This window comes from Hippichthys cyanospilos, chromosome 16 (assembly GCF_059441005.1).
Source record: "Hippichthys cyanospilos isolate Australia breed blue-spotted pipefish chromosome 16, RoL_Hcya_1.0, whole genome shotgun sequence".
Classification (NCBI taxonomy): Eukaryota; Metazoa; Chordata; class Actinopteri; order Syngnathiformes; family Syngnathidae; genus Hippichthys; species Hippichthys cyanospilos.
Genome location: NC_142384.1, coordinates 2,580,108 through 2,607,910, shown reverse-complemented (window position 1 = coordinate 2,607,910; position 27,803 = coordinate 2,580,108). Strand labels below are relative to the sequence as shown.

The 27,803-nt window shown below is 39.8% G+C and overlaps 2 protein-coding genes across 2 annotated transcripts; both read left to right on the top strand.

Moving 5' to 3' along the window:
• Positions 1–88: 88 nt before the first annotated feature.
• On the top strand, positions 89–14,701 carry scaf1 (SR-related CTD-associated factor 1). The gene is made up of 6 exons (XM_088436618.1): positions 89–245; positions 4,661–8,179; positions 9,890–9,972; positions 10,908–11,210; positions 12,380–12,508; positions 13,687–14,701. Exons 2-6 carry the CDS (start codon positions 4,759–4,761, stop codon positions 13,834–13,836), a joined length of 4,086 nt encoding a protein of 1,361 aa, XP_088292744.1. The 5' UTR covers positions 89–245; positions 4,661–4,758; the 3' UTR covers positions 13,837–14,701.
• Positions 14,702–15,988: 1,287 nt separating this feature from the next.
• snrnp70 (small nuclear ribonucleoprotein 70 (U1)) lies at positions 15,989–21,815 on the top strand. The gene is made up of 10 exons (XM_088436631.1): positions 15,989–16,192; positions 16,498–16,652; positions 16,747–16,809; positions 16,959–17,013; positions 17,102–17,166; positions 17,238–17,300; positions 17,437–17,518; positions 20,373–20,474; positions 20,549–20,648; positions 20,731–21,815. The coding sequence occupies exons 2-10, from the start codon at positions 16,506–16,508 to the stop codon at positions 21,452–21,454; spliced, it is 1,401 nt and encodes a 466-aa protein (XP_088292757.1). The 5' UTR covers positions 15,989–16,192; positions 16,498–16,505; the 3' UTR covers positions 21,455–21,815.
• Positions 21,816–27,803: the final 5,988 nt, after the last annotated feature.

The window sequence follows — 27,803 nt, the reverse complement described above, 5'->3', positions numbered from 1 at the left end:
TTTCAGTTGAATCATTAAAGTCACTTTAGCCATTGGTTTTTGGAAAACTACGTTTCCCATAATCCTTTGTCATGCGGCTTCAGGGAGCGGAAAATGGCGGAGATTGATGGAACTGAGCCGCTGTTGCTTTCATAAAACCGCATGAAGCAGTCTTTGATGGTTTTTGACCGTCAAATCTCATGTGGTAAAAAGAGAATCCGGTATGCGCAATCCAAACACCTACGCCGGACATAAGAGGACTTAAGGTAATTTTAGCACATAACCCATACCATTTTTCGCCAGCTAGCATCAGCTAATTTAGCTTAGCTACATTGATACTTGGTGCGGCGTTAAGTTTCAGATGATTTCATTAAAACAAAAAGAAACTTACGTTCATTTATTGATTAAAATTTGAGTGTAGACAACGCTCCTACACCGCTAAACATATTCCACCAAATTCAGTAATCGTAACGATTCATGTCAAGGTGCCAAGAGAAATCGGAAATCTCATTTTCAATGTAAACAAAGCCCTCTGTCTTTTTTCGTCAACATATCGATGTATGCGAAATCTATTTTTCAATGTGTTTTACACTGAAATCTGAAAATGCCATGTCAATTTTTTTGAATACATAGGTTTGTTTTTTGATTGCCTCTGCTTAAGTGCATGCCTTCAATAATTTCAGTGGCTGAATTGGAAGGCAAAGTGTGTACGATTTAGCTGCTTCAACTGGCAGACAACAAATCAATTCATGAAAAACAATAACGTTCAATGATATACAAGGGACTGTGTTCTGTGACACGGATCACAAAACATTTTGAAACCGAGAGCTACTTCTTGGGAACTGAGTAGTACAAAGCGGTAACAGTTTATATGAAGACATTGACCATGTTATTGATTTCTCACAATAATTAGAGATCATCTGTAGTACATATGTAACTCAAGTGTAATATGTGATGTAATATATGTATAATTGTTTGTAAATCTAGAAAATTACAATGTTCCATAATTTGAAAGCTAATTTCAGAACTAGCATTAGATCTAATGTGATCCTTGGGGGCTACCTGGTGTCCACCGATACCACGTTGGTGACCCCTGTTCTCTGACATCAACGTAATGTTTATTTAAATATACGTTGATCCCTTGCTACTTTGCGCTTTGATTTTCGCGCCCAAAATGTTATACTGTATTGAGAGACAATGTGACGGTTTCTTGCATGCCAGACAGACGAGCTAACTACAAATGCACTTGCCACAGGCCCACCTCGAATGTGGAACTACTGCAGCACACATATTTATTTAAGTCTAAAATGATTAAACCTTATACACCGTACAGTAAGTGAACAGTTACAGTACCCCTTTCCTTTGAAGTTTCGCACAGCTGCAGTCGTATGAGCAGCTGCCCAGACACTGAACTAAAGTCAAATCTGTACATGATCAAACATGATAACAATGGAGACTTTACATTTGAAATACCATTTTATGATCAAAGAAATCTGGTAAAGAGATTTCCAACGGTCTGTATTGGTCATGCTCACTTGTTTCAAAGTGGCGGAACAGTAAAGCTTTGTTTTATCGTGAGTGGTTACAAAACTGTACTTATAGTGCATTTTACTGCTTAACTCAAACTTGAATGGGTTAGCCTTGGGTCCCAAGACTGCTAGTGTTGTTAAAGAGAGAAGTAAAATGATGAAGTATTTGTAAACGATGCTGGAGATATTCAAAAAGTACGAAGCTAGCCTCGCCTAGGCTACCCTTACTAGGGAATACTGGCATAACAAGCGCCACTCAAAGGTAAATAAATCCTTTCTATATTTTTTTATTTATGGTGTTTTCTGATTGTATACATGTATATTACATATACATAGCACTTACTATACTAGTTTGGTACCAGTTTTTAATGCGTATGTACAATTTTGATGTTTTTACCTTGGGTTCGCAGCGCATTAGCTATTTAACATAGGTTTGGATTGCCCGCCATATGGTGAGTTCGTCTTACGATCCCAACCGCGGAACGAATTCATCTTGTAACACGGGAACCCACTGTAATATATATACATTAATGGAAGTTCTGAATACAGTGTGTGTATATATATATATATATATATATATACACACACACACACACACACGCGTGGACAAAATTGTTGGTACCCCTCAGTTAAAGAAGGAAAAAGCAACAATTCTCACTGAAATCCCTTGAAACTTACAAAAGTAACAATAAATAAAAATTTATTGAGAAATTAAATAATCAAAATCAGCCATCACTTTTGAATTGCTGATTAACATAATTATTTAAAAAAAACAAACTAATGAAACAGGCCTGGACAAAAATGATGGTACCCATAGCTTAATATTTTGTTGCACAACCTTTTGAGGCAATCACTGCAATTAAGCGATTTCTGTATTTGTCAATGAGCGTTCTGCAGCTGTAAACAGGTATTTTGGCCCACTCCTCATGAGCAAACTGCTCCAGTTGTCTCAGGTTTGATGGGTGTCTTCTCCAAATGGCATGTTTCAGCTCCTTCCACAGATGTTCAATGGGATTCAGATCTGGGCTCATGAAAGGTCACTTTAGAATAGTCCAACGCTTTTTTCCTCACAATTCTTGGGTGTTTTTGGCTGTGTGTTTTGGATCATTGTCCTGTTGGAAGACCCATGACCTGCGACTGAGACCAAGCTTTCTGACACTAGGCAGCACATTTCTCTCCAGAATGCCTTGATAGTCTACAGATTTCATTTTACCTTGCACACATTCATGACACCCTGTGCCAGATGCAGCAAAGCAGCCCCAAAACATTACTGAGCCTCCTCCATGTTTCACTGTAGGGACAGTGTTCTTTTCTTCGTATGCTTGGTTTGTGAGTCTATGAACATAGAGTTGATGTGCCTTACCAAAAAGCTCCAGTTTGGTCTCATCTGTCCAAAGGACATTCTCCCAGAAGCTTTGTGGCTTGTCAACATGCATTTTTGCAAATTCCGGTCTCGCTTTTTTAAGATTTTTTTTCAGCAGTGGTCGTCTCCCATGAAAGTCCACTTTGGCTCAAACAACGACGAATGGTGCGATCTGACACTGATGTACCTTGGCCTTGGAGTTCACCTTTAATTTCTTTGGAGGTTGTTTTGGGCTCTTTGGATACAATTCGAACGATCCGTCTCTTCAATTTGTCATCAATTTTCCTCTTGCGGCCACATCCAAAGAGGTTGGCTACTGTCCCTTGGGTCTTGAACTTCTGAATAATATGAGCCACTGTTGTCACATGAACTTCAAGCTGTTTAGAGATGGTCTTATAGCCTTTACCTTTAAGATGTTTGCCTATAATTTTTTTTTGGATGTCCTGGGACAATTTTCTCCTTCGCTTTCTGTTGTCCATGTTCAGTGTGGTACACACCTTTTCACCAAACAGCAGAGTGACAACTTGTCTCCCTTTAAATAGGCAGACTGACTGATTATGAGTTTGGAAACACCTGTGATGTCAATTAAAGGACACACCTGAGTTAATCATGTCAGTCTGGTCAAATAGTTTTCAATCTTTTATAGAGGTACCATCATTTTTGTCCAGGCCTGTTTCATTAGTTTGTTTTTTTAAATAATTATGTTAATCAGCAAACCAAAAGTGATGGCTGATTTTGATTATTTAATTTTCAATAAATTTTTATTTATTGTTACTTTTGTAAGTTTCAAGTGATTTCAGTGAGAATTGTGGGTTTTTCCTTCTTTAACTGAGGAGTACCAACAATTTTGTCCATGTGTATATATGTGTGTGTATATATATATATATATATATATATATATATATATATATATATATATATATATATATGCGTGTGTGTGTGTGTATATATATATATATATATATATATATATATATATATATATATATATATATATATATATATGCGTGTGTGTGTGTATGTATGTAAATATATATATATATATATATATATACAGTGGCTTGCGAAACTATTTGGTCCCCTTGAACTTTGTGACCTTTTGCCACATTTCAGGTTTCAAACATAAAGATATAAAACTGTAATTTCTTGTGAAGAATCAACAAGTGGGACACAATCATGAAGTGGAACACACTTTATTGGATATTTTAAACTTTTTTAAGAAATAAAAAAAGAAAAAATTGGCCGTGCAAAATCTTTCAGCCCCTTTACTTTGAGTGCAGCAAACTCTGTCCAGAAGTTCAGTGAGGATCTCTAAATGATTCAATGTTGACCTAAATGACTAACGATGATAAATGGAATCCACCTGTGTGTAATCAAGTCTCACCTGCACTGTGATAGTCTCAGATAGTCAAAACCGTTATGGTATTATTAAGTACTCGTATCGGTACTTGGAATCAGCAAGTACTTAAATGTCAGTACTCGTACACGGTAGGCAAAAAAGTGGTATTGGGACATCCCTAAAATATATATATATATATATATATATATATATATATATATATATATATATATATATATATATATATATATATATATATATATATATAGGTCGTTCCAACCAGTAAAATTAGTTCAAAAAATTTAAATCGGTTTTGCAAAGTCATGAGCTATAAGTAATCAAAAAATGTTGTTGAAAGCCCATCCATTAATTCTGTGGTACTGAAGTCTTACTCGTCACCTGAGAATTATATTAATTATTTCTCTCATTTCTCTTTCTGCTCACTGTCAGGTTTGTTCGTGGGTTCCAGTCACTCAAGTGGCCTTTCATTTTGCTTACATCCCCTATGTCCAGCTGACCAACATTTATATAACCAGTTCCTGTGACCCATGGAACTGACATCAGTATCAAACCTCAAAAGGAGGCTTGCAGGCTCCTGCTCACCCTCCGCCCAAAGAGAGATTACTAGTAGCCCTCCTCCTCGCTCACCGTGCTTGGCACAGTCATCTCCATCGTCTGAACGGTCTTCACCCTCATCTGCATCATCTTCTCCCTGTGCCAACTCATCAGTTTTTCCAAATCATGTTAAAAGTCAAACTCGTGGATCCAAAGTGGTGAAGATCTCTTCCACATCTGCCTCTTTTGCAGTGTCATCCCTCTCCACGTGCAAAGTTGAATCCTTCCCTCGCACTTTAGTACAGCCAGCTGTTGATTATCAAGAAGAAGGCAGGAAAACAGAGATATACGATCCTTTCCATCCTACAGAGGGGGAAAAAGATGCAAAGACTGAGGAAGATGGAGAGAAGTATGATCCGTTTGAGCCCACTGGTTCTCCAGCATCTGATGATGATGATGATGATGATGAAAATGGCAAAATAAGAGAAGAGCGAACAAATGCGGAGAGAGAAGTTGATGAGGAAAAAGAAGAGGAGCCTCCAGATTCCACTGACATTTTCATTGACGCACCAAGCCCTCCGTTGTCTACCCAGCTCTCTCATAGAAGGCGAGTTGACTACAGCACTATCAAAGCTCGAGTTAAAAGAGAGAGGACTGACTCTGACCATTCTGAAATTGAGGAAGGGGAGATTGTTGTCGCAATTGAAACAGATGTTGGCAACAGAAGAGCAGCGGAAGAAAATCTTCCATCAAACTCTCCCCAAATGACATTTTTTGATCCAAAACCAGAACGCATCCTCCGTGTACTGGATGGGGATGGATTTGTGTCTGTGTGCGCAGACAGCAACTGGGAAGTGGATAGGGAGACAGAGGATGAGCCTGTTGTAGGAGTGGAGGATCTGAGAAGGAAACTGGTTAGCAAGAGGAAGGAAAGATATCTTGCCTTTCCTGGTTCGTCCCCACTTAGTTCTCAACCGCCACTTCCCCCTTCTCCTCCTGTTAACTTGTTACCTTCTTCCCCTCTCACTACTGCTGTTGAACAAGAAAGCACAAGTCGTAAGTCCTCCAAAGGTTCCAAGGACCAGAACAGACGGAGAAGCAAGGATAGGAAAGCTAGGGAGAAGGATGAGAAGCGAAAGAAAAGAAGGAAAGACAAGGAGGCTGATAAGGAAAGGAGCAGAGAAAAGAAGCCAGGGGACAAGACTGATAAAGAGGGTAAAAGTTGTAGAAGTAGCAGAAGTAGTAGTCAGAAGAGAAAGAAAATTCATCACAGTAGCCCAGAGGCTTCACAATCTCACAACTCTTCTAGACGAGATGGCCACGGTAGACACTCTTTCTCCAGCCCTTCTGTGATCCGTCATAGAGAAAGACAACGAGAAAGAGACAAAGACCGAGACAGAGGTAGAGATAGAAACAGAAAATTTGAACGAGGCAGGCATAGAGAGGGTGATCGAAGCCGCACCATTAGTCAGAGAAGAGATGAAAGAGATAGACGTTCTGACTCAAGAAAGGATGAGAGCAAACGATCGCGAATATTTCATTCAAGAAGTAGAGAGAGGGACATTTCAAATAGGCAGAGAAGAAGCTGCGAGAGAAGAGAGGGTGAAAGAACCCGGGAACATGAGAGGGAACGTCGCCGGGATGGGCGTCCTGTTGTTCCACCATCTATTCAGGACCTTAATGGTTCTGACCTCTTTGCTATTAAGCGAACCATCACAGTCACTACCACCACAACTACCACCACCGTACCTGGCTCTCCTATACTCACACAAGCCTCTCCACGCCGGATTGTACAGGACTTAGACATGCCGCACAAGCGGAAGAAGAAGAGGAGATGGCACTCAGGTGGAGAGGAAATGGACCAGGGAACTTGTCGTAGCCGATCCCAGTCTCTGTCTCCTCCACGGTATCACAGATATGAGTCAGACCGCTATTTGGATAAATTAGAAATAGATGTTCTGTCTTTAGATGGCGAAGCTTTGGACTCAGACTACCCATCCTTGGATGATACACCTCCAGCTGCCCTGCCCCCAGAGCCGCCTGTCCCTAGTCCCAAACCTAAAACAACACCAAAGACTGAACGACACCACCCCAAAAAGAAAGTCCGCACATCAAAGAAATTGGCACAGTCTTCGTCATCCTCTTCCTCATCCAATAAAACCAAAAGAAAATGCCGACCTTCTCTGTCGGTCACATCTGATTCGGCTCCCGTCTCAACTGGCCTTCCTTTAGCCAAGAGAAGCAGGAAGGTGGTGAAAGACAAAGTGTGGGACAAAGACAGCAAAAAGGACTTGGGTCGCTCCAATAAATCTAAGAAAGAGAGCAGCAGTCGAAAAGGTAAACTTCAGTCCAAAGTGTCTGTTTTAGTACGTGAGGGTGTGAGTAGCACCACTGGGACATCAATTGGCTCTGGTAAGTTAGGCATGGACCTTCTTGGTCCTGGAGGTACAGGAGGAGGTTCTGGAGGGTCTGTGGTGGGTGGTTCAATTGCTGTAGTCTTCTGTAGAGATAATGAGAGCAGGTCACCATTTCTAAAACCTTGCACTGAGCCTCTGCCAGCAGGAGTTCGCAGTAAAGATCTGAGTGTCATAGGCAAGCGAAACAGCCGAGCAGCACCACCATCCTCTATAACTAATCCTGTGAGAATAAAATCGAAGAAAACAAAGCCTGGCTCTATCACGTCAACTTCCTCCTCTACCTCCTCTCCTTCATTAACATTAGTAAACAAGCGCCGCCGTCGCTTGGCCAAAAAAGTTAGGGAAAAAGGCAGCACATCAGATGCGACCACTGGAGATGCGAGCCAATCAAAAGTTACATCTGAAGGCTGGAGTGGAGCCTCTCAAGAGGTTCTTTCCACTGCTGAAGATGGAAGCAAGCCTGTCAGTCCACAATCTGGCCAAGTAGGCCCTGTTCCTTCTTCGTCATCCTCCTCTTCCTCTTGCTCATTTACAAGTGTGCTCCCACCCCCCTCACCACCACCCCGCACACCCCCACCTTCTATGGCTCCCTTGCGGGATACCAGGGAGTCTTCTCCAGACTCTCAGACGGTGGACAGCAGCTGCAAGACTCCAGAGCCTTCTTTCCTTTCCGAGGACTGCCCAACTCAGACCAGCCCTATACTTCCGCCATCCAGTCCTCCCAGCCCATCTGAGCCCCAGGCCTCTACGCCCACGAAAATGCACCCATCTTCAGACAATGCACCTAAATCTGTGGCCTCACCTCCTTCCCCTTCATCATCAGTAAGGGGTGTTCTTGGTTCCCTTTCTTTGTCTTTGTCCTCGTCAGACCCCTCTTCTTCATCAGTGTCCTCATCGTCAGCCAGTAAGCCTCCTCCACCACCTCTTCCGGCAGCTCCTGTTCTCCCATGGAGTCTGCAGGCAGGGGTGGACTGCACAACGGGAGGAGTTCTTGCATGTGAGTTTGCTCCATCAGTTAAGTGAAGCTTGCCATGTTTGTATTTAGGAAACATTCACATCTGAGAAATAATAACTTGTTTTATTCATTCAAGACAGCACAGTTTAGGCACAAAGAAAATACTTCTGAGTGAACTATTAACAAAAAAAAAATGTGATGTTGGATAGTAGTCATTGGCAGAGTACAGTTTAACTACAATGAAAATATTTGAGTTTTTTTTTTTAATTATAAGGTAGGCATCAGCAGAGTAGATTCTGATTCTATGATAACCATGATCAAAAATATCACAGTATCTTGATCTTTAAATTACAGCTCTAAAATGCTCCTTTTTTAAATATGTGGGTAAATGAATCAACATTTTTCATTTGAATACAATCAATGGGTATCAGGAAATAAATATCTTAAAATTGAAGCAGCGCACCACTAAAAATGCATTGCTGTCCTTTCAGAACCAAAAAAGTTCATACTGATTAAATATCAAAAATCAAATTCATTGTGACCAGTTTTGAGAAGGCATTTGATCACTATGACATAGTGGCTTGCTGTAACGTGGCACTTTTCCTAGTCTTTTTTGCTGTAAAAATGCCATATGCCATTATCAAATTTTGCCATAAATTAGATAGCACTCCTAATCATGTCAAGTTTCATGTTTATTGCTTCAAGAAAAAAGAAAAAAGACATTTCCAGCAGCAGTGCCTGGGAAATGCAGCCAGACAGAGCCTCTTAAAGGCACAGTTTATGACAGGGGTGTCCAAAGTCGGTCATCGAGGGCTGCTGTCCTGCATGTTTTCCAGGTTTCTTTTCCTGACACACCTGATTCAAAGGATCAGGATCGTTATTAGGTTTCTGCTGAGCTTGCTGATGAGCTGATCATTTGAATCAGGTGTGTCAGGAAAAGAAACCTGGAAAACATGTAGGACAGCGGCCCTCGAGGACCAACTTTGGACACCCCTGGTTTATGAAAAGCTCACTCTATCAAAATATCTGAAATCCATATTCAATCATCACCAAGACTTGTTAATATGATTATTCATCCCCGTACTCAGAGAATATTCATTATTTATACCCATCTAGAGAAAAATCATAGTCACTGAATGTATGAAATGTGTACCATGATACAGGACAGGTTACGTCACAGTGATTAGATGCCTGCTCGAAACTGGTCATGGAGCAGGTGATTATTTTGATCCTTTATCACAGGGGTGTCAAACTCATTCTTATCGAGGGCCATGTTGCAGTTAAAGTTTCTGTCAGAGGGCCGAGATGACTGTGATAAAATACATTTTGGGTGTATTTGTCACTCTTCCAACTAGTTTTGAAATCAGAGAGAGGGTAAGGGCAAAAAGCGCTTGCTTTTTTCCCCCAAACAATTTCAAATTGACTTACAAATGTGATCTTTTGACCGGAAACTTTGATTGGAATGGGCGTTTCGCGGGCCACATGAAATGATGTGGCGGGCCGAATCTGGCCTTGAGTTTGACACCTGTGCTTTATCAGCTTAAACTTATTTTTTGGGGGGAATCAGATGTCTGTGATGTTTGTACTATTATAGTTTAAACAATGTTTAATTGAAGGATGGCCATTGGACAGTGTAATTTCAGTTATGAATTTTTTTTAAGACCTGGTAGGGACAGAAACTATTAGCTTGCTGCTACTAAACTGTTTCTCACAGCTTGTGGCCATAAATTCTCTCATTGTGTCTCCTCTTAGTAACTGCTCTACTCTTCAAAATGGAAGAGGCAAATATTGCCAGCAGAGCAAAAGCACAAGAGTTTATCCAAGCAACCAGCCAGGTGAGAGAAACTGACCATCTTTGGCATATATTTCATAAATGTTTGTAATGAAATTGCCCTTATAATAACATTATAGTATTCATTGAATACTGTTAAAATATTATAGAATATCATTAAAAATATATTTTCTCAAAGATCAATTATATTCTAAAGTATTTTGAGTCTGCACTGTGTGCAACAATGCTATCGAGTGAGGCCTCAATGTCAGTGCAAATGTCAATGTCATTGTTTTTTAATCTTTTTTGACCCATGGCACACTTTTGGGGGGGATCTCGAGGCACATTACCAGCCGAAATTTTAGAAATTTCCAACTCTGTATTCTATATAAAATCAAGTGATGGTGAGATGAAGCCCCATGAACCATCGAAACATTCAGCCAAATGTGCTGAATGGCTAAATGTGCTGGCAAACCTTTTATTAGGATACATTTGCTCAATAGTGCCATCAAGAATGCACTTAAATGTACTACAATCTAATTTCCCCTGCAAAACAAGTGTTAGATTACAGTGAAAAAAATAGTCATGTGTTTGTGTTACTTCATATTATTTCCTGTTAATAAATAAGGCAAATTAAAACATGCATTTGTTACATTTGTTTTAACTACAAAAATAACAAAAAACGTTTTTTCCAAAGTAACTGGTGTGAGGTTGTTTTTTTTTGTGAGGATGTCGTCTGCTTCAGGAAAAAAAAAAATCCTCTTACAAGGATTGCTCTTATGTTGGTGTAGAAAGGTAAGAGAGAGCCAATATGAATGAATTAGGAATATTATGTTTTTGTATATTTTAAAGTAGAACAATTCCACTCATTTCTTAAAACAGATTTCCCGATTCAAATCTTTTTATTGAACACTCCTGTTTGTAGCACAAACTTTAAGAGCAATGTGTGAAAATGTATTTTCCCAATGCTATCACTGACTGGTTTCCTCTAAAATGCAGATCCTTTCACAAGCAAACCAGAATCAGTCTCAGCCTCCATCAGCTGCCTCCTTGACCTCCTCGCAGATCCCTTCTCCCCCTCCCACACTACCCCCTCCGCCTGCATTGAGCCCAGCACAATTCATCCTCCAAAGCTCTCTGCCATTAGTTGGTTGCACTAAAACTCCACCCTCTCACCTGCACCCCGCCCTCAGTGGCGGATGCGCACAGACACCCCCACCTATCATGCCTGTTGGACTGCCTGGATTTACAGGGAATTCTGGTGACCCTTTATGGGACAATGAAAGTAAAGACCCTGATAAGGTAAAGTAGGAGTTTATTATCCTTTCACAAATGCATTTGTCCTGTATAAATAAGATACAGTGGTACCTCTACAAAGGAAAAAATCAGTTATTGTTACTAAAAATTCAGCTTATGGAACGCCTTGGCGCAAAAATATTGTCTCCAGTAATTAAAGTCAAGTCAAGATAAAGGTGACATTGTTGGCATATAATATAAGACACGCCACATCAGCGCTCATACTTACTTTAATGTACCGTATTTTCCACACTATTAAGACGCACCTAAAAGCCTTAATTGTTTAAGTGCCTTATACTCAGGTGCGCCTTATATATGGATCAATATTGGGATTGGGATTCGTAGATGGGAAATGAACTGATAAAGTAAGCTTTAACTGTTTCTTTTGTGTGTTTACAGTTGAACAAGGTTGGTCATATTGACATTTAGTTATTATGCTATTGAGAATTTAGAGTTAGTATTTGAGTTATTATTGTTATTACTTTGAGTATTACTATATTGTGATTGAAAAAGTTTTAAAATATGCCATTAATTGAGGGTGCGCCTTATATATGGAAAAAGTTTTAAAATATGTCCTTAATTGAGGGTGGGCCCTATAGTTCTTAAAATACGGTAATCACTTTATCACAACCTGTGATGTGTACCATATTTGTTACACTTTGTGATGCATTTTTATCATATATTATTATGCTGGCCTGCCCACAAGTGAGACAATAGACAAAACATAAATTTGTCATTATCTACGGACGCAAAACACATATGTATACCACTTTGAGCTGTCAAGCCTGCCGTTTTTGTGTTAACATGTTGTTAGCACTTTAGCTACATTATTCATGTATACCTTGTCCTGTAAATGTATATGCAGCCTCGACAAAAGAAAATATTTGTAATTTTGGGAGCAAATATTGTCAATCCATATAAAAGAAAGAAAAGTACTGTACAGTACCTTTGTAGATCTCTCACCTTTTAATGCAGATGAGTGACAAATACGCTCTCTGGTCCTTCTAGTTTATTTCCAAGATTACCTCCACCAGATCATGTTAGGTCTCATGTTAGTCACAAGAGAAATATTAATATGTTTTTCTCATCATCTCCATCCATTACTGTATTTTGGTTATTTCAAAACAAATTAACGTGTTTTCCTTTTTATTTTTTGGGGGGAATTAAATTCACAGTACCTGAAGAAGCTCCACACCCAGGAGCGGGCAGTGGAAGAGGTGAAGCTTGCTATCAAACCTTACTATCAGCGCAAAGACATCAACAAGGATGAATACAAAGATATCCTTAGAAAAGCTGTTCACAAGGTCAGCCACACATCACTCTTAACTGTTGTCACTCAGCGGTGAGAAATAGGGTCCTCAATTTTCAAATGGTCAGAAATCACATTTTGATTCATTTCATCTTTCTTCTTAAATATCAACTCCCGGTGACGTGTATAGATGTTTTTTGTTGTTGTTTTTTGTTTTTTTTTTTACAAATTATTGTTATAATAATTATTGAAAGTGTTGAACATGACGTGTTTTTTTTTTTTGTATATCCTACACAATGGGTTAAGGATTGGGTTTGTTTGGACAAACGTGCCATTTTTGGGGTCTCCTGAAGAGCCATCATTTTAGGGATACAAGCCTAGCGTTTAATTTCTTCTGTCGAGACTCATACCTCACTTTACCCAGTTACCAAGTCAGGTCTTCCCACTGAAAAGAATTTAAATGCAAATGATCGGTTCCTGTGCCCCCCCAAGAAAGTCTATCACAAATTGTTTCTTTTTATTTTCAAGAAGAAAATAGCATTGTATTGTAAAATTTTAGTTAGTGTTTGCTCTTTGCTAGTGCTTGTTGTGTTGTATTTGGCCGTTTGTCCTGTTGATCATCCATCCATGTATCCAATTATCTTAACTGCTTATCCTCACAAGGGTCACTGGCTCCTGTTGATTAAATATTTAAAAGGGCATCTGCAACTGGTGCTTTTTTTTTTTTCCTGTCTATCTTCTCAATTAACTTTGCTTGAGTGGTAGCGTATCTGGACCTTGTTGGTAACTCAGTTAACGACTTGAAACAAAAAGGAAAAGTGACCGCTTGTTCTTTGGAAATTACGTCTTTATGTGTTAAGAATGACTAACGTCTAACACCTGTACATAGAAGCTTTATTATTTAACCATGAATATGAGCTTTTTTTTTTTCCTGCCTCTTGTTAAACTTCTTTTAAAGACACTTGAACATCACAAGGGTTCAAATCTGGCTCACCAGCACCATGACAACAACCCAGAATTTGTTATTTCATATGTTCAATGCATGGTATTTACTCAGTGTAGGCAATATTCAGTGCAGGATTGCAGTGTATTTCAATTCGTAGTTGGAACTAAATATGCCCAAATGAAACAGTTTCAACTGATGGATGCATTCTCACAGACAACCCCCATGCGCAAATTGAAGTAAAGGCGTTGAACTGAATCAGGCCATTCATTTTTCTTTCTTTGTTTCAGATTTGCCACAGCCGTACTGGTGAAATTAACCCCGTGAAGGTCAGCAACCTTGTGAAGCTCTACGTTCAGCGCTACAAGTACTTCCGAAAACACGGACGCAAAATGGATGAAGAAGAAAGGGATGACAGGGAGCATGGAGGGGCTTTTTAAAATGTTTTTCTGATCATTCACTATTTTGTGTTACTGTTTCTATTGTTTAGTCTTCTTGCATCTTATCTGTGTTATTCCATTGTAAATATGTTGAAAAAAATTGTCTTTAGAGGACAGGTCATGTATAGATGCTTCAATGGATCCCATGTATCCCAATAAAATCCCAAAACCTTGGAAATGCAACCAGTTAATAAAACACAAGCAGGGTCATGAAGGCTGTTGGGCATTTTGGGAAAGTCCTTACATTTTCTCAAACAGCCCTTGCTGGTGGGGCTGGTCTGACTGCTGTTGCTATGGGTTTTTGCATGATACTGTAGCTACTTGACAACCTTCACTTCCACCTCCTGTCGATGGCCGACGTCAAAAAGGCTTGGCCCAAATTTTCATCCCAGTATGGCCCTGCAACATAGTGGTTGTATAAACAGCAATCCATCCTCTCATTTTTTAGAACCGCTTTTCCTCACAGGGGTCACAGCCTTGCTGCCGCCTGTCTTAGCTGGCTTCGGGCAGTAGGTGGGGGACACCCTGAACTGGTTTCCAGCCAATCGCAGGGCTCTCAGAGACGAACAACCATTCACACGCCCAGTCACACCTAAGGACAATTTAATATGTCCAATTTACCTGCCATGCATGTTTTTGGAGTGTGGGAGAAAGTCGGATGGATTTGAACCGGGACCTTAGACCTATGAGGCAGACATGCTATTCACTGCGCCACCGAGCCGCCCGTGAACAGCAATATTTTATTTTATCATTATTATGTTCTTTATTGGTTTCATGTCTAGGATGTAATACACTACTTCATACTCCTCAAAATATGCTGTACAGTACATAAAATAAATATACTATTGTACTTCCTCTACACCCACCTGTCTCTTAGCAAATTATATGCAAGCCTGAGTGGCCAGACGGTTTGTCTCGAGTAATTATTTGACACTAGTTTATATACGGTTGACACTCAGCTCTTGGATTTTCATGCTGTCTTGACTTGAGTGATTGATTTTTCTGAGTTGAGTGACTGAACGTTTCATACATGTATTAAATATGTATTTGTGTGTGTGTGTATATATATATATATATATATATATATATATATATATATATATATATATATATATATATATATATATATATATATATATAAAACACACACACACATATGACAATCAAAAATTAATTAATGTTGCTTTATTTCTCGGTGTCCTGCAATACAGTCATCACTGCGTGTGTAAACCAATGTATGCATTATTTCCCGGGATTTGTAATATTTATGTTGCAAACTTTTAACGAAATGGAATAGACTAACTAAAAAAAATGTGTTGACATCCATGATTTTTTTGACTGAATAATTGGTCAAAAGTGAATCTTATTTCCACATATACAATATAAACGCAACGATTTTATAACGTCGAAGAAAATTAACCCTTTTACAACGGTTAAAAGCTGAGAGAACCAGATAGAAGACTTGTTTCTAACAAAGGGTGCTTAGACGTTCAATGGAAGCACAAATATATTTGTAAAATACAGGTGAATGTAAAAGTATTGAATCAACTTCCGAAGCAAAAGTATAGATCGTAAACTAGTTGCGTAAACTAACTCCCGTATTTTAAATTGATGCACGAGTTGAGAAGTACGGTGGCCCTGAAGTGCAAATGAAAAAAAACGAAGAAATAAAAAAAAAACAACCCAAAAGACGAAAAAAGGAAAACGTATTTCAAAAAGACAAAACAAAACGAAAGAGGGGAAAACGTATTTTAAAAGACGAAACGCAAAAAAAAAAAAAAACACTTTTCAAAATTCGGAACACACGCAACATTTCAAAAAGCAGTATTGCCACCGAAGTGCAGAGAAAAAAAATAGCACAATCAAAACGTGATCCCGCATCTACATGTAGCTACATTGTGAACTGAACAATGCCAAGTTGAGTGATCAATTTGGAATTTTTTTTTAAATCGGGTTACTATTTCCAGGTCCCTTGTGATTAATCATACAGCGGAGAGCACAAGCATAAGCATCTTGCAGTTTATAAAACACATAATTTGGTTAATGCTACTTTGCTACTTAAAGCTTTACTGTGGGCGTACACACTATACCCTCATTTGTGTCGTACTCGCCGCGCCTTGTTTTACGACGCGTGTAGCTGTTATACGGCATCCCGCCATTTTAATTTTACAGAAGTCGCACACGATCGTCTTTGGTGTTACTCGTGTTTCTGTTTGCGTTGGCCCATAAACATCTTAATTCCCTTACCGTGCATATACGAAAACCATCCCGTCGGAATCTGGTAGATATAAATGTGTTTTACATGTCCGTAAATTCGATGGTGTAATTTCTTTTGACGTCGGATGACTGAAGGAAGGTAAGAATATTCTGTTCCATTTTAGCAAAGCTAGCTTTGTGGTTGACGCGAATTTGTCGAATGTTGAATGAGCAAAACAAAAGCGCCGCCACACCTATTGGATTTATTCATTGTGTCTTTTGAGGAAAGCTTAGCCACGCAAACCATTTAGATTAAGCCCATTCTTAGTAGTCAACTATGACGAGTATGCTAGTTAGCACGTGACGCTAGCAACCATGTTTGCCTTTGTGCTTAGTGTTGACCTGACATACTGGATTGTTGTTGTTGTTTTAATCGCAGGTTTACCGTAAATTTTGTCTTTTTAGGTGAAAAAATGACACAATTTTTGCCCCCGAACCTTCTGGCTCTTTTTGCTCCACGCGACCCAATCCCTTTTCTGCCTCAACTGGAAAAGTTGCCGCACGAGAAACACCACAACCAACCTTACTGTGGCATCGCCCCGTTCATCAGGCACTTCGAGGTTGTTAGCATGTCACTTAGGACAGTAATACTCCCTAACAATGCCGTTTGGAAGGAAAGTTGACAATGTAATTTTTGTTTTTGTTTGTTATTAGGATCCCAGGGATGCTCCTCCGCCAACAAGAGCTGAGACTCGCGAAGAAAGGTTGGAGAGAAAGGTGTGTTTGGGGACTTACAAACTATCCCCGGATAACTTTGACCAATTTCCCTATAGCCTTTTCATTTGTGTGTGTGTTGTCTTTGCAACTGAAGTCACTTTTGTCACTATCAGTTACTCATTGCAACATCTAACTTACTTCATTTGCAGAGACGAGAGAAAATCGAAAGGCGACAAACGGTGGTGGAGACAGAACTGAAACTTTGTAAGTTTCTTCATAGACAAAGGACAAGTTATTTGAGCCGATTGTGCCTTCTGGGCTTGACCATATCTTCATACTTTCATTATTTTAGGGGATCCCCATAATGACCCAAATGCACAAGGGGATGCCTTCAAGACATTGTTTGTTGCAAGAGTGGTGAGTGTATATTGAAACTATGCTCCCCCCCCCACTAGCTCACCTGTTAATAACATTTTTTTGTACACTAGAACTACGATACTACAGAATCCAAGCTTCGTCGTGAGTTTGAAGTCTATGGCCCCATTAAACGGGTAAATGTACCTTTTGTTGCTCACTTATCACAACATTCTTAAATGTTTAAATGGCATAAAACTAAATACATTCTGTGTTTGAGCTAGCATTTCATAACCAGAGAGCCACTGATGATAATGTGCCTGTCGCTTGCAGATCTACATCGTCTACAACAAGAGGACGGGAAAGCCTCGAGGATATGCCTTCATTGAGTATGAGCATGAGCGTGACATGCACTGTGAGTCATGTATACCACCCGGAGCACAAAAACATTTTTCACATATTCATCAAGCCACATTCAGGGTGTTCTTCCTTTGGCAAAAACTTCTCTCATATATTGTTTGATCAGAAGTTCTTGCGCGTTACGTTTCACATATTGCATCATGAAAACCGTGTCGTGGCTGTGTGATGTTTGTGTGTCTGTTTGTTGCGTGTCGTCAGTTGACTGATGGTTTGGTTGAGGAGGGTCTTGCTTCATTCAGTGGGGCATCATGGGTCAAGAGGTAGAGGTGTGCGTCATCTGTGAACCTGAACCTCTTTGCCTGTCAAAGGGCATGTTGTCTTTTAACTGTTAGGTGATGTAGCTCTGTGGAAGAGCAACTCTGCTGGTTGGACACAATTGGTAAGCACAAGGTTAGACTAGTCACTCATTCAAAGGGTTATCTGCTGGAAATATCCACTGTTGATTTTGTGGAAACCCCAACTTTAGAGTGGATAGGTTATTTTGTGGTCTTCAACCCTGGTCATGGTGAGATAATAGAATCTAAATTTGCCCATATTGAGGTATTTGAATTTGTTTTTTGATGCCACTGTGGACAATCTAAAATTGCAATTAGACACATGGGTGGTGTCAACTAAAAAAACAACATCATCGTAGGATGTTGGCGGCACTAAGCTCTGCAAGACCAGAGTTGCTGATCACAGCAATATAGTGAATAAAGGAATAAATTGAGTGGGGAGGCCGGGTTAAACATCATATTAACTGTGTGTTATTCTCATTGCCACTGCAGCCGCCAATCTGTGATGGCTATTGGCCAGAGCTGGCTGGCAGATGATGATGGTTATGATACATCTACACCCTACTACCACTGCTCAGTGTATGGTTGGTATAATGGGTTTGTATGATGGGTAAGATTTCTTTCCACCCTCCATCTTCTATACAGGGAAGAGGAGCTACGTTCAATGGGAAAAGCGTTTTCAATGGCAAGCCCCAGAAGCTTTTCAAGTTAGTTTTCTTTACGACTTTGACCATTGAACGCACCCCTGAATGCTAGCATTTTTAATGGTACCCAGTGACTCTGCCCTTTTTGTTAAAGCCAACTTGGGTTTCTGCTCACAGCTTGTATTATTTTCTTATGGAGTTAGATGAATAGACCGAAAACAAATCGTACTGTTTTTTTGACGATGGCACGGCTGTCAACGTTTGTGGCAACGCTTAATACGTGGTATGCATCTGCATTTGGAATTATAGAATGCTCAGAAAGCACCCTATAAATCACCAATTTGTGATCAAGGTAATTGTCACACCCTCTTTTATTTTTAACCTTGGTTAGTTAGTTGGTTGCTTGCTTGTTCAGGAAATATATTGCCTTTATTCATAAGACCTTCAAAGATTGTTCTGGTGTAATCTGTTCCATTTTAGTCCACATCAAACCACTTTAAAGATTTCATATAGATTGGCCAATGCAGATTATTTTAGGAAACTGATTTTTAAGATGGTGCGTAGGGCAGCTAATGCTGTTAATCATTTAATTGAACTTGTGGTGGTAAGGGCTAAGATGGCTTTAATGGAAAAGGCAGATGTTTTCTTGTTAATTCTGATATAGGGGACCTTAAATTATTTATTCACTACCTAACCAAGTAGTTAAATTTAGCCACACAGCGCTCTTAATAAAAGTGATGAAAAAAAAATCTCATTTTGTACTCTTTTGTTATTTGTTTTATTTTTTTCCACTCCCAATTGGAATAAGGTTTAGACAATGGGTGAATAATTTCAGATTGAAACAAATTGTCTTATTTTAAAGTGGTTAGTGCAAGTAGAATGGCATTACGTATTGGCCTCCGTTATTTGGATAGGGGTAAAGGCAACGTCTGCCTTTTAGGCAGTTTTATTTAATTTATTTGACGTTTTGTTATTTTAACGGGTCAGTTTCGGGAAAACTGTTGTGGGTTTGGTAAGGCCCTGTCAATGGATGGATTTAAATGGCATTCTTTGTGAAGAGAGGAAGTGGAGGGGATCTGGTAAGGCCCCTGATTGATGTGTTGTGCCAAAGTGGTTTTGAGGGATTGTGGTAAGGCCCTCTGACTGAGCTTTTGAGACTAATAAGGTGGATGAGAGCTTCTGTCTTGTGTAAATGGTAAAACCTGAGAGGTTTTGGTAAGTCCTTGTCCTTCAACATCAAGATGATTGCGCCGTCATTCGTCAACACAGACGAGTGTAGCAGACAGCAAGAGGCATCCCAAGGTCAAAGTTCTTCGCTTGATGGTTGGAGATGGAGCAACAAACATTTGGGTGGTATCATAGGGTGAGGGGTGAAACACTGAATGAGTTGTTGTTGGTTTCATTGTGCTACTCTGGCATGGGAGGATTGTACTAAACAGGTAAAAGTTCACATTAAATAGAAACCTACATGATGTAACGAAAAGTTACATCTGGAAACGCCATTCAGATGGAACTTAAATTTGTGAGTGTGCAAGTGCTAGTCTTAATTGTTGAGCATTTGTAGTGTGTAAGTACAATGGCAACTAGCTCAGCAAACTTTAAAAGTCAAGCTTGTGTCGCAACAACACGAGAGATCAAATCAGTTTGATTTCCTATTTACACAAACTCTTGACACAGTACTTGCCACTGCCGGTCACAGACCAGTGAAATACATTTAAAAAGTGACTGTTGAGGTACACAATAAAAACAATTGAACGTTCATCGGGTGGAAGGAAGTCTACTCCCATTATCCTTGGGCTTTTATCCAGAGAGCAGCCCTCTCGGCTTCACCTGCTCCTGGTCAGTATGCTTAAGCACTGTTCGTTTCCTCGGCTAAAGTGACACATCATACTCTGACCACCCGTGTTTTTCTTCTCCCACTCTTCTTTAGCCGCCTACAAGCACGCAGATGGCAAGAAGATTGATGGCAGGAGAGTGCTGGTGGATGTTGAACGAGGACGCACCGTCAAAGGATGGCACCCTCGTAGACTAGGTCAGCAGACGTTTACTTAGCAATTGTAATTCTTTAGGAAGTTAACCTTATACATTTATATTTATTTCACCTAGGTGGAGGCTTGGGAGGGACCAGAAGAGGGGGTGCAGATGTCAACATCAAGCACTCGGGCCGAGATGATGCGTCTCGCTATGATGATCGTCCAATGGGGGGGTGGGTTTATTTTATTTTTGGTACACTAATAAAACCAAAGCCTGTGTGTAATTTACTTTTCTTTTTTCTAATTACTTTCTAGTGACCGTGATCGTGGGGACCGCAGGGAGCGTAGTCGCGACAAGGAACGAGAGCGTCGGAGGTCCCGGTCCCGCGAGCGCCGCCGTCACACCCGTTCCCGCGAGCGCGAAAGGGAGAGGGACAGGCAGCCGGCACCAGGGGAGGATGTCACCGCTAGCGGTAGGCGTCGAGACAGAGAGCGCGATCGTGCTGCGCCAGTTGGAGGAAACAGCAGGAGTAGAGAAAGGAGTAGGGATCGCGACAGGAAGAGGAGAAGCAGAAGTCGGGATCGCAAGCGTGAGCGCGAGAGGGCCAAGGGGCCTGAAGGAGAGGAAGTCAGCCAGGGAGACGGAGGCCCTAGTGGCCCAGAGGCTAGCGATCGTGCACTGGAACAGGCTGAAGGAGAAGCAGGTGAGGGTACAGAAGAGCGCAGGGACAGAGAAAAGGACAGGGATCGCAGGCGCAGCCATAGGGACAGAGACAGGCGTCGGGGAGATAGAGACCGGGACAGGGATCACAAGAGGGAGCGAGGGGATCGAGAGAGAGCTGAACGCAGGGAAGAACGCCACGGCTCTTTACGAGAAGACATGGGCCCACAAGATGAGATGGCTAATGAGGAGGGAGGAGCGCCCAACATGGAGGAGTACAGTCAGGATGGAATGATGGAACAGCAGTCTGTGCCTGATGAATATGCTTCTGGTGAGAATGGCTACAAGATGGAGGCAACAACTGGAGATGAGTATTAACTTAGACTTCAAAGAAATGTTCCATATTTTACTGTGTCATGACACCCTAAATTAATTTCTCGCCTTCCTCTCAACAAAAAAATGATACTGTATGTTCCACATGGTGTTTCAAAATGTGGATTTGCCCAACAAATCTAGTTTTTAGCAATTTCAATGTTTTTTTAATTGTCTATTTGAAGAAGGTGCTGTGCAGCCAAAAAAACCCAAGCCGTCACATTTTATTTTAAGCTTTATTTAGAATTTATTTGATAAGTCTAATTGGTAACAGATACTTTCTGTTTAGTGTTTGTGACATTTGAAGGGAATCGTGAGAAGATTCAAAGTTGTATTATTTGAAATTCATTAAAAAAAATATATATTGCTTGGTGTTCTTTAGTTTTGTTTATTCATTTAATTGTTGCTTAACAAATATGCTTTGTTTGATTTGTGTACTTTTATGTTCACAATTTTTCTTTGTACTGAACCATAAGTCCAAGCTACTGTAATTTATGGCACAAAAGTGGCTTTCAAGTGCAAGTCAGCAATTGTCTGAGGCAGTATTAAATTATTCCTGATAAACACTGACTGCCTCCTAGGCCAGCTGGTTAACAATGGTGCAAACTAATTTAAAAAACATGATGGAAAAAACCTGCACAAATGGAGACTCACTAAAATAAAATCATTGAAAATATCTCAAAACATTCACTGATGTGGATTCTGCTATTTAAATGGTAATTTATAGATTTAAAAAAAACACGAACAACTGCTGTGATTTTTTTTTTTTTTCAAGCTGGGGCTTAACCTTCAAGCTATCTTCAATATTTTGTGTGTGTGTGTGTGTGTGTGTGTGTGTGTGTGTGTGTGTATATGTAGTATCGTATTTTCCAGACTAAAAACCGCACCTGTATATAAGCCGCAGCAGCAAAAATTGACCAAAAATAACCTCTTTTGCCACCTATAAGCCGCACTGAACTATAAGCCGCAGGTCAAAACATCAGATATTTATGCAAAAAGATGGTATATGAAAATTTTAATTTTTGTGTTTATATTTTTTAACATCTACCAACTGCAACATCCTCTCTTTAACAGCATTCTGTCTCCCATTGTTTAATTGATGGATTAATTTAGTGAACATTGCACACACTGCACATAAATAATATATACAATCATAAATACAATCATGTATACTTTATATCAAACACAAACTTTTATACAAGATCTTTATGCCGTCCTCACTCCGAAGCGTCAGGCTTTTCGCCAGCTAGAAGGCTGGAAAACAACGTTTCAAACAACCAGACTGTCTTTACTTTTGCTCTGCTTTATTTGAACAATGGCCATTGACCATGACCCTCTTTAGGTCGCCGTAAAACTAGATAATAAAACACATAATCAGCTAATGATACATAGCACCTCTCGAGCGAACAAACAAGTTGCACATTTTCAGTGTCTCTTACGATAAACAAAACAGATGAACAGTGTCATAATTTTGACAACTTGTACACTTACGGACAATTCTCATCCAAGGCAAAACAAAATAAGATCAGAAATCTTCGAACATTAACCTGTCGTCTTGGCGTGCTGCCACATTGGAAACTGTGAAAAAGAATATTTCGAAGTAATCAGAAGAGGGTGCTCTAAGTCTATGTACAAATCTTAACAAAGGTAGTACAGTACTCAGATAAGCCTCACTGGACTAAAAACCGCGGCTACTTGAGCTACGTGAGCTACTTATAAAATGACCAAGTAAAACTACTGCAATGGCCAATCGAGCTATAGGATCAACATCTAGAGGCCTCATCTTGAACGTGACGTGAGTGGATGCTCACTGCAGGAAGGCGATGCAATGCTCATCAACCAAACTACGCGGTGTTGGCTTTGGCTGATTGCGTGAAAGGCATGGCGTAGCGTAGCTATTAGCTAAGCTGTCACGACTTGATCATGTTGGGGCTACCCAAAAATTTTTTTTTTATATATATATATATATATATATATACATATATATATATATATATACACACACACATAAGCACATAGACGGGTGTGTGCGTTTGCTCTCGGCACACCTACGAGTCACGTGATTGGCTCCCAGAGACCAAGCTGTCAATCAATGTGCTTACTACTATACTTACAATATGTGTGTGGGTGCCTTTGCTGTGGATGCGTTTGATGACTAACACGTCCCTGTGGGTGTAAAAGCGGGAGTTGGGGCGGGAGTAGATTGCAACTCCACAGGGACGGGTCGTGTAACTCATGACATGCACCTCAGCACACATTGTTGTCAACAGGGAGAGAAGAGCAAAGATGATGTTCATCAGACCATTGGAAATCTCTTCCCTAGATTTCTTTTATAATGAAATGCAGTGATGGGCAAAGTACACAGATTGTTTACGCAAGTAAAAGTAAAACGCGATGTGAAGAATGACGAGTAAATATAAAAGTGCTGAACAAAAAAATCAGGTAAAAGTACAAGCTTGGAAATGTACTTTAAAGTAAAGTAAAAAGTAAAGGGGGACACTTCCTCACCCATTCCAAAATCATGCATGGGTGGTGTATTGGACACTCTAAATCAGGGGTGCTCACACTTTTTCAGCATGTGAGCTACTTATAAAATGACCAAGTCAAAATGATCTACCCATTACAAAAATGTAAAACATATATTTATTTATAAATATATTGAGGATTCTTTATACGTGCATAACCGCATGAGCCAATATTGCACAACACAACACAATTAAATGTTTTTTGACATTACCGGAGTTTGTCTGTTAGGTCCTTTCCTTGAACAGTCCGAAAATGCCGCTCCACATTTCCCTTCTTTGGTTTTGCGATGGTAGACTGGCAGATCATGCAAACGTACTTTGAAAATGTCATTGTGAAAAAAAAAAATCCTCCTCCCATTCCGTATGAAAGTGATACGTTTTTGTCTTCTTACTTGGTCCAGCTCCCGCACTCATTTTTATACCCTTTCTTAGGTTTAAGAGAAAATACTCGCTGACTAACTTGTTAGTTTTACTACACTTTGGGCCATTATTTGCGCATGCGCAGCGACCAAAGTGTCAGAAAAATTCTGATTGTCATCTGACTGGCTACCCTGTATATTAATCAGGTGACAGGATGGATGAGGCATCTATTTTTTTTTTTTAATGTCATGTGATCTACCAATACTACCTTTGCGATTGACTGGTGTCCCCCAGTTTACGAGATTAATCCGTTCCGCGGTTGGGATCGTAACGTGAATTGGCCGTATGGCGGGCAATCCAAAACTATGTTACTTAGCTAATGCTGTAAAACCCCAGGTAAAAACATAAAAACTGTTTATACATATTAAAAATTGGCATCAAAATAGTATAGTAAGTACTAATTGTATATAATATATATGCATATAATTAAATAATGTCATGAATAAAAAAATATATATAGGATTTATTTACCTTTATGTGACAAGCTTGTTATGGCCATATTCCCTAGTGAGGGTAGCTTAGGCTAGGCTGGCTTAGCTTTCTTTATATTTCTTGATTATCTCCAGTTTCTTTTCGATACAAATTATCTTCTTACCTCTCTCTGGACCCATGGCTAGCTAATTCAAGTTTGAAATAAGCACTAAAATGCACTATGAATACGGTTTTGTAACCACTCACAATAGAACAAAGCTTTACCATTCCGCCATTTTGAAACGAATGAGGCCGACCAATAGCAAACCAGCATCTTAGTGTTTCCAGAACCCCAACCAATAGAAGACCAGCATCTTAGGGAGTCGATACGCCGACCAATAGCAGACCAGCATTGTAGTGACGTGTTGCAGCGGAGGCAATTTGACACCAACAGAAAATAAGAGCAATGACCTAAAAACGCCTCAAGAGGGAGGCAAAACAACAAACACAACCAAACTCACAGGTCATGACGAAACTCAGTATTCCACATTGTAACGTGAAAAAAAACATAAACCAGGGACGCTGTAACCCGAGAGTCCACTGTATATCATTTTTATACTTTACAAAATCACCTTGCGGGCCAGATTAAACCTGTTCAGGCCAGAACCAGCCCCCCAGCTATATGTTTGATACCCCCGCTCTAAATTGTCCTGAGGTGTGATTGGGTGCGTGAATGGTTATTCGTCACTGTGTGCCCTACAAGTGACTGCCAACCAGTCCTGGGTGTCCCCGCCTACTGCCGGGACTGCTGGGATTGGCACCATCAAGCCAGAGACCTCAGTGAGGCTAAGCGGCTACATGCGTAATGCATGAATGGATGCATTACTTGACGTACTGTACTTCACTATTAAGTTGGCAGGATTTGATATAGTTGTTATTTACAAGTCACACTTTTGTGTTCTGGATGAGACCAGGATTACCTTTACAAGTATGGTATCATACTCATAGGCCCATCTTTTAATCAATTTTTTAAATACTATATTCTTTCTTAATGACATTTTACAGCAGTATTTTTTATTGTTCTCAAAGTGGCGCGAGCATCGAGTGGCACATCCAGACTATTACATTAATAATGAGCATTATCCCATTTAAAGCAAATAAAATTAAGTTGCGCACTGTGAAAATCATCCATCCACCCATTATCTGTTTTCACTAGGGTCGCTGGCTTGCTCGCGCCTATCCCAACTGTCTATGGGCAGTAGGCGGGGGACACGCTGGATTGGTAGCTAGCCAATCATAGGGCACAATGACAAACACCTAAGGACGGTTTAGAGTGTCCAATACACCTGCCATGCATGTTTTTGCAATGTGGAACTAAGTCGGAGAGAACCCACACAGGCTCACGGAGAACATGCAAAATCCACACAGGTCAGCGCGAGCTGGATTTGAACTCGGGACTCTGAACTGTGAGGCGGACGTGCTAACAACTTTTACTCCCAGCTGCCCTGTGCAAATCAAAAAACCAAATAAAAACATATACGGATGCCAAGGACATCAAAAAATGTAAAACTCTAAACATCCACTCTCCTTATTTGCACAACAGTGTAGAGTAATAAACGGATAAATAAAATGATAATAATAATATAATATGATCAAAATGATTTTTGATTTTCATATTTCTGCCTTTGAGACATGTTGTCTGCAGCCCAATTCAATAATGCCTAATATGCATATAAGATTTCACCTTAAATTTAGGGAAACAACATTTCTGTTTGGTTTAAGCTGAGTAATCAACTCAGTGATTTGTATGGTGCTATCTACAAGTTAAAGGCACCCAGGCACAGATTAATTAAATCAATCAAAGTATGCTGGAAAATCCCCACAATTTTACTTGGTAGTAAATGAGATTTTTCTTTCTGAGATTCGACGGAGTTCTTGGAGGCAACCATCCCATGACATTTTGGCTTCCCCAATGAACGCGAAGAAATCCTTCAAGGAAGGCCATAAGTGAGAGTGAAAGGCTGCGGGCTTTAGCCTCTTGAGCCTGTGCTTATTCGGCTTATTTGTCCGTGTCAATGCTATTTTTCTTATTTAACGCTACCTTCTAGCAAAGGTACCTACTGCTATCTGCTCTCGAAGTTATGTGGCGCTGACAGTTGAGGGATGTCCCAGCATTTTTATTTTTTAATCTAGCGGCAGCCAGGCTGATTGGTCAAACACGGTTTACTTAGTTTGCGCAAAGATGCTGAAAGCAAAGCAACAAGGCATTTTATCGTGAATTGTTAAAAATAAAAAAAAATAAATAAAATCAAAAATTCATGATTTACTTTTGTGAACAGATTTCTACTGTAATCCCAAAGGATGACTCTTTATGTTTACTATTTTTCTGTGGACAAATATTTATTTCTAGTGATTTCTTTTTGGGGACAGATCCGAAACTTTATGTTGATTATTTTTTGTGGACAAATATTTTAAATAATTAAGTTATTTCTTTTTGATAACAGATCATTTCTGTGATCCTAAAGAGAACACTTTTATTATTTTTTTGTGGACCAATACAAATGAAGCTTGAAGGGTTCTAAAGTTTAATGAATCAAACACTAATGGCATGATTTAAGACTTTTTTCTTTCTTTTTTTTTAACCCGAAATTGCTTTGCACTGGTTGAGGGGTACATCACTGAAAAAATGTTGAGAACCGATAAAATGAAATAGACGACCACTGCTCAGCAAAGCAAAGCACAAAAGAAAAAAGTATACATGCTTGTGCAATGTTGTGCCTCACAATGGCTTTTATGACCTTTTATGTCTTATGTGCCTCACAATGGCGTGTGTGACCTATAAAATACAGCCTAGAAAGGTAAAAACAAAACATGAATAAATAGGACGTATTTAAAATATGCATTCTCACATGTGCCGTTCAAATCTGCGTTTACAGGTCGCTTTTCATCGCCAAGGTTAGTGTGATTCCAGTGCAATCTTGGTCTCTTTTACGTCGTTA

What these genes read in the sequence shown, in the direction of transcription:
- scaf1 (XM_088436618.1), top strand. Translation starts at nt 4,759, where the DNA reads ATGGAACTGACATCAGTATCAAACCTCAAAAGGAGGCTTGCAGGCTCC. An exon ending in TTATCCAAGCAACCAGCCAG is followed by an intron (nt 9,973 to 10,907) that starts GTGAGAGAAACT and finishes TCTAAAATGCAG; the next exon opens with ATCCTTTCACAAGCAAACCA. An exon ending in AAAGTAAAGACCCTGATAAG is followed by an intron (nt 11,211 to 12,379) that starts GTAAAGTAGGAG and finishes TTAAATTCACAG; the next exon opens with TACCTGAAGAAGCTCCACAC.
- snrnp70 (XM_088436631.1), top strand. Translation starts at nt 16,506, where the DNA reads ATGACACAATTTTTGCCCCCGAACCTTCTGGCTCTTTTTGCTCCACGC. An exon ending in GGAGACAGAACTGAAACTTT is followed by an intron (nt 17,014 to 17,101) that starts GTAAGTTTCTTC and finishes TCATTATTTTAG; the next exon opens with GGGATCCCCATAATGACCCA. An exon ending in CATTGTTTGTTGCAAGAGTG is followed by an intron (nt 17,167 to 17,237) that starts GTGAGTGTATAT and finishes TTTGTACACTAG; the next exon opens with AACTACGATACTACAGAATC.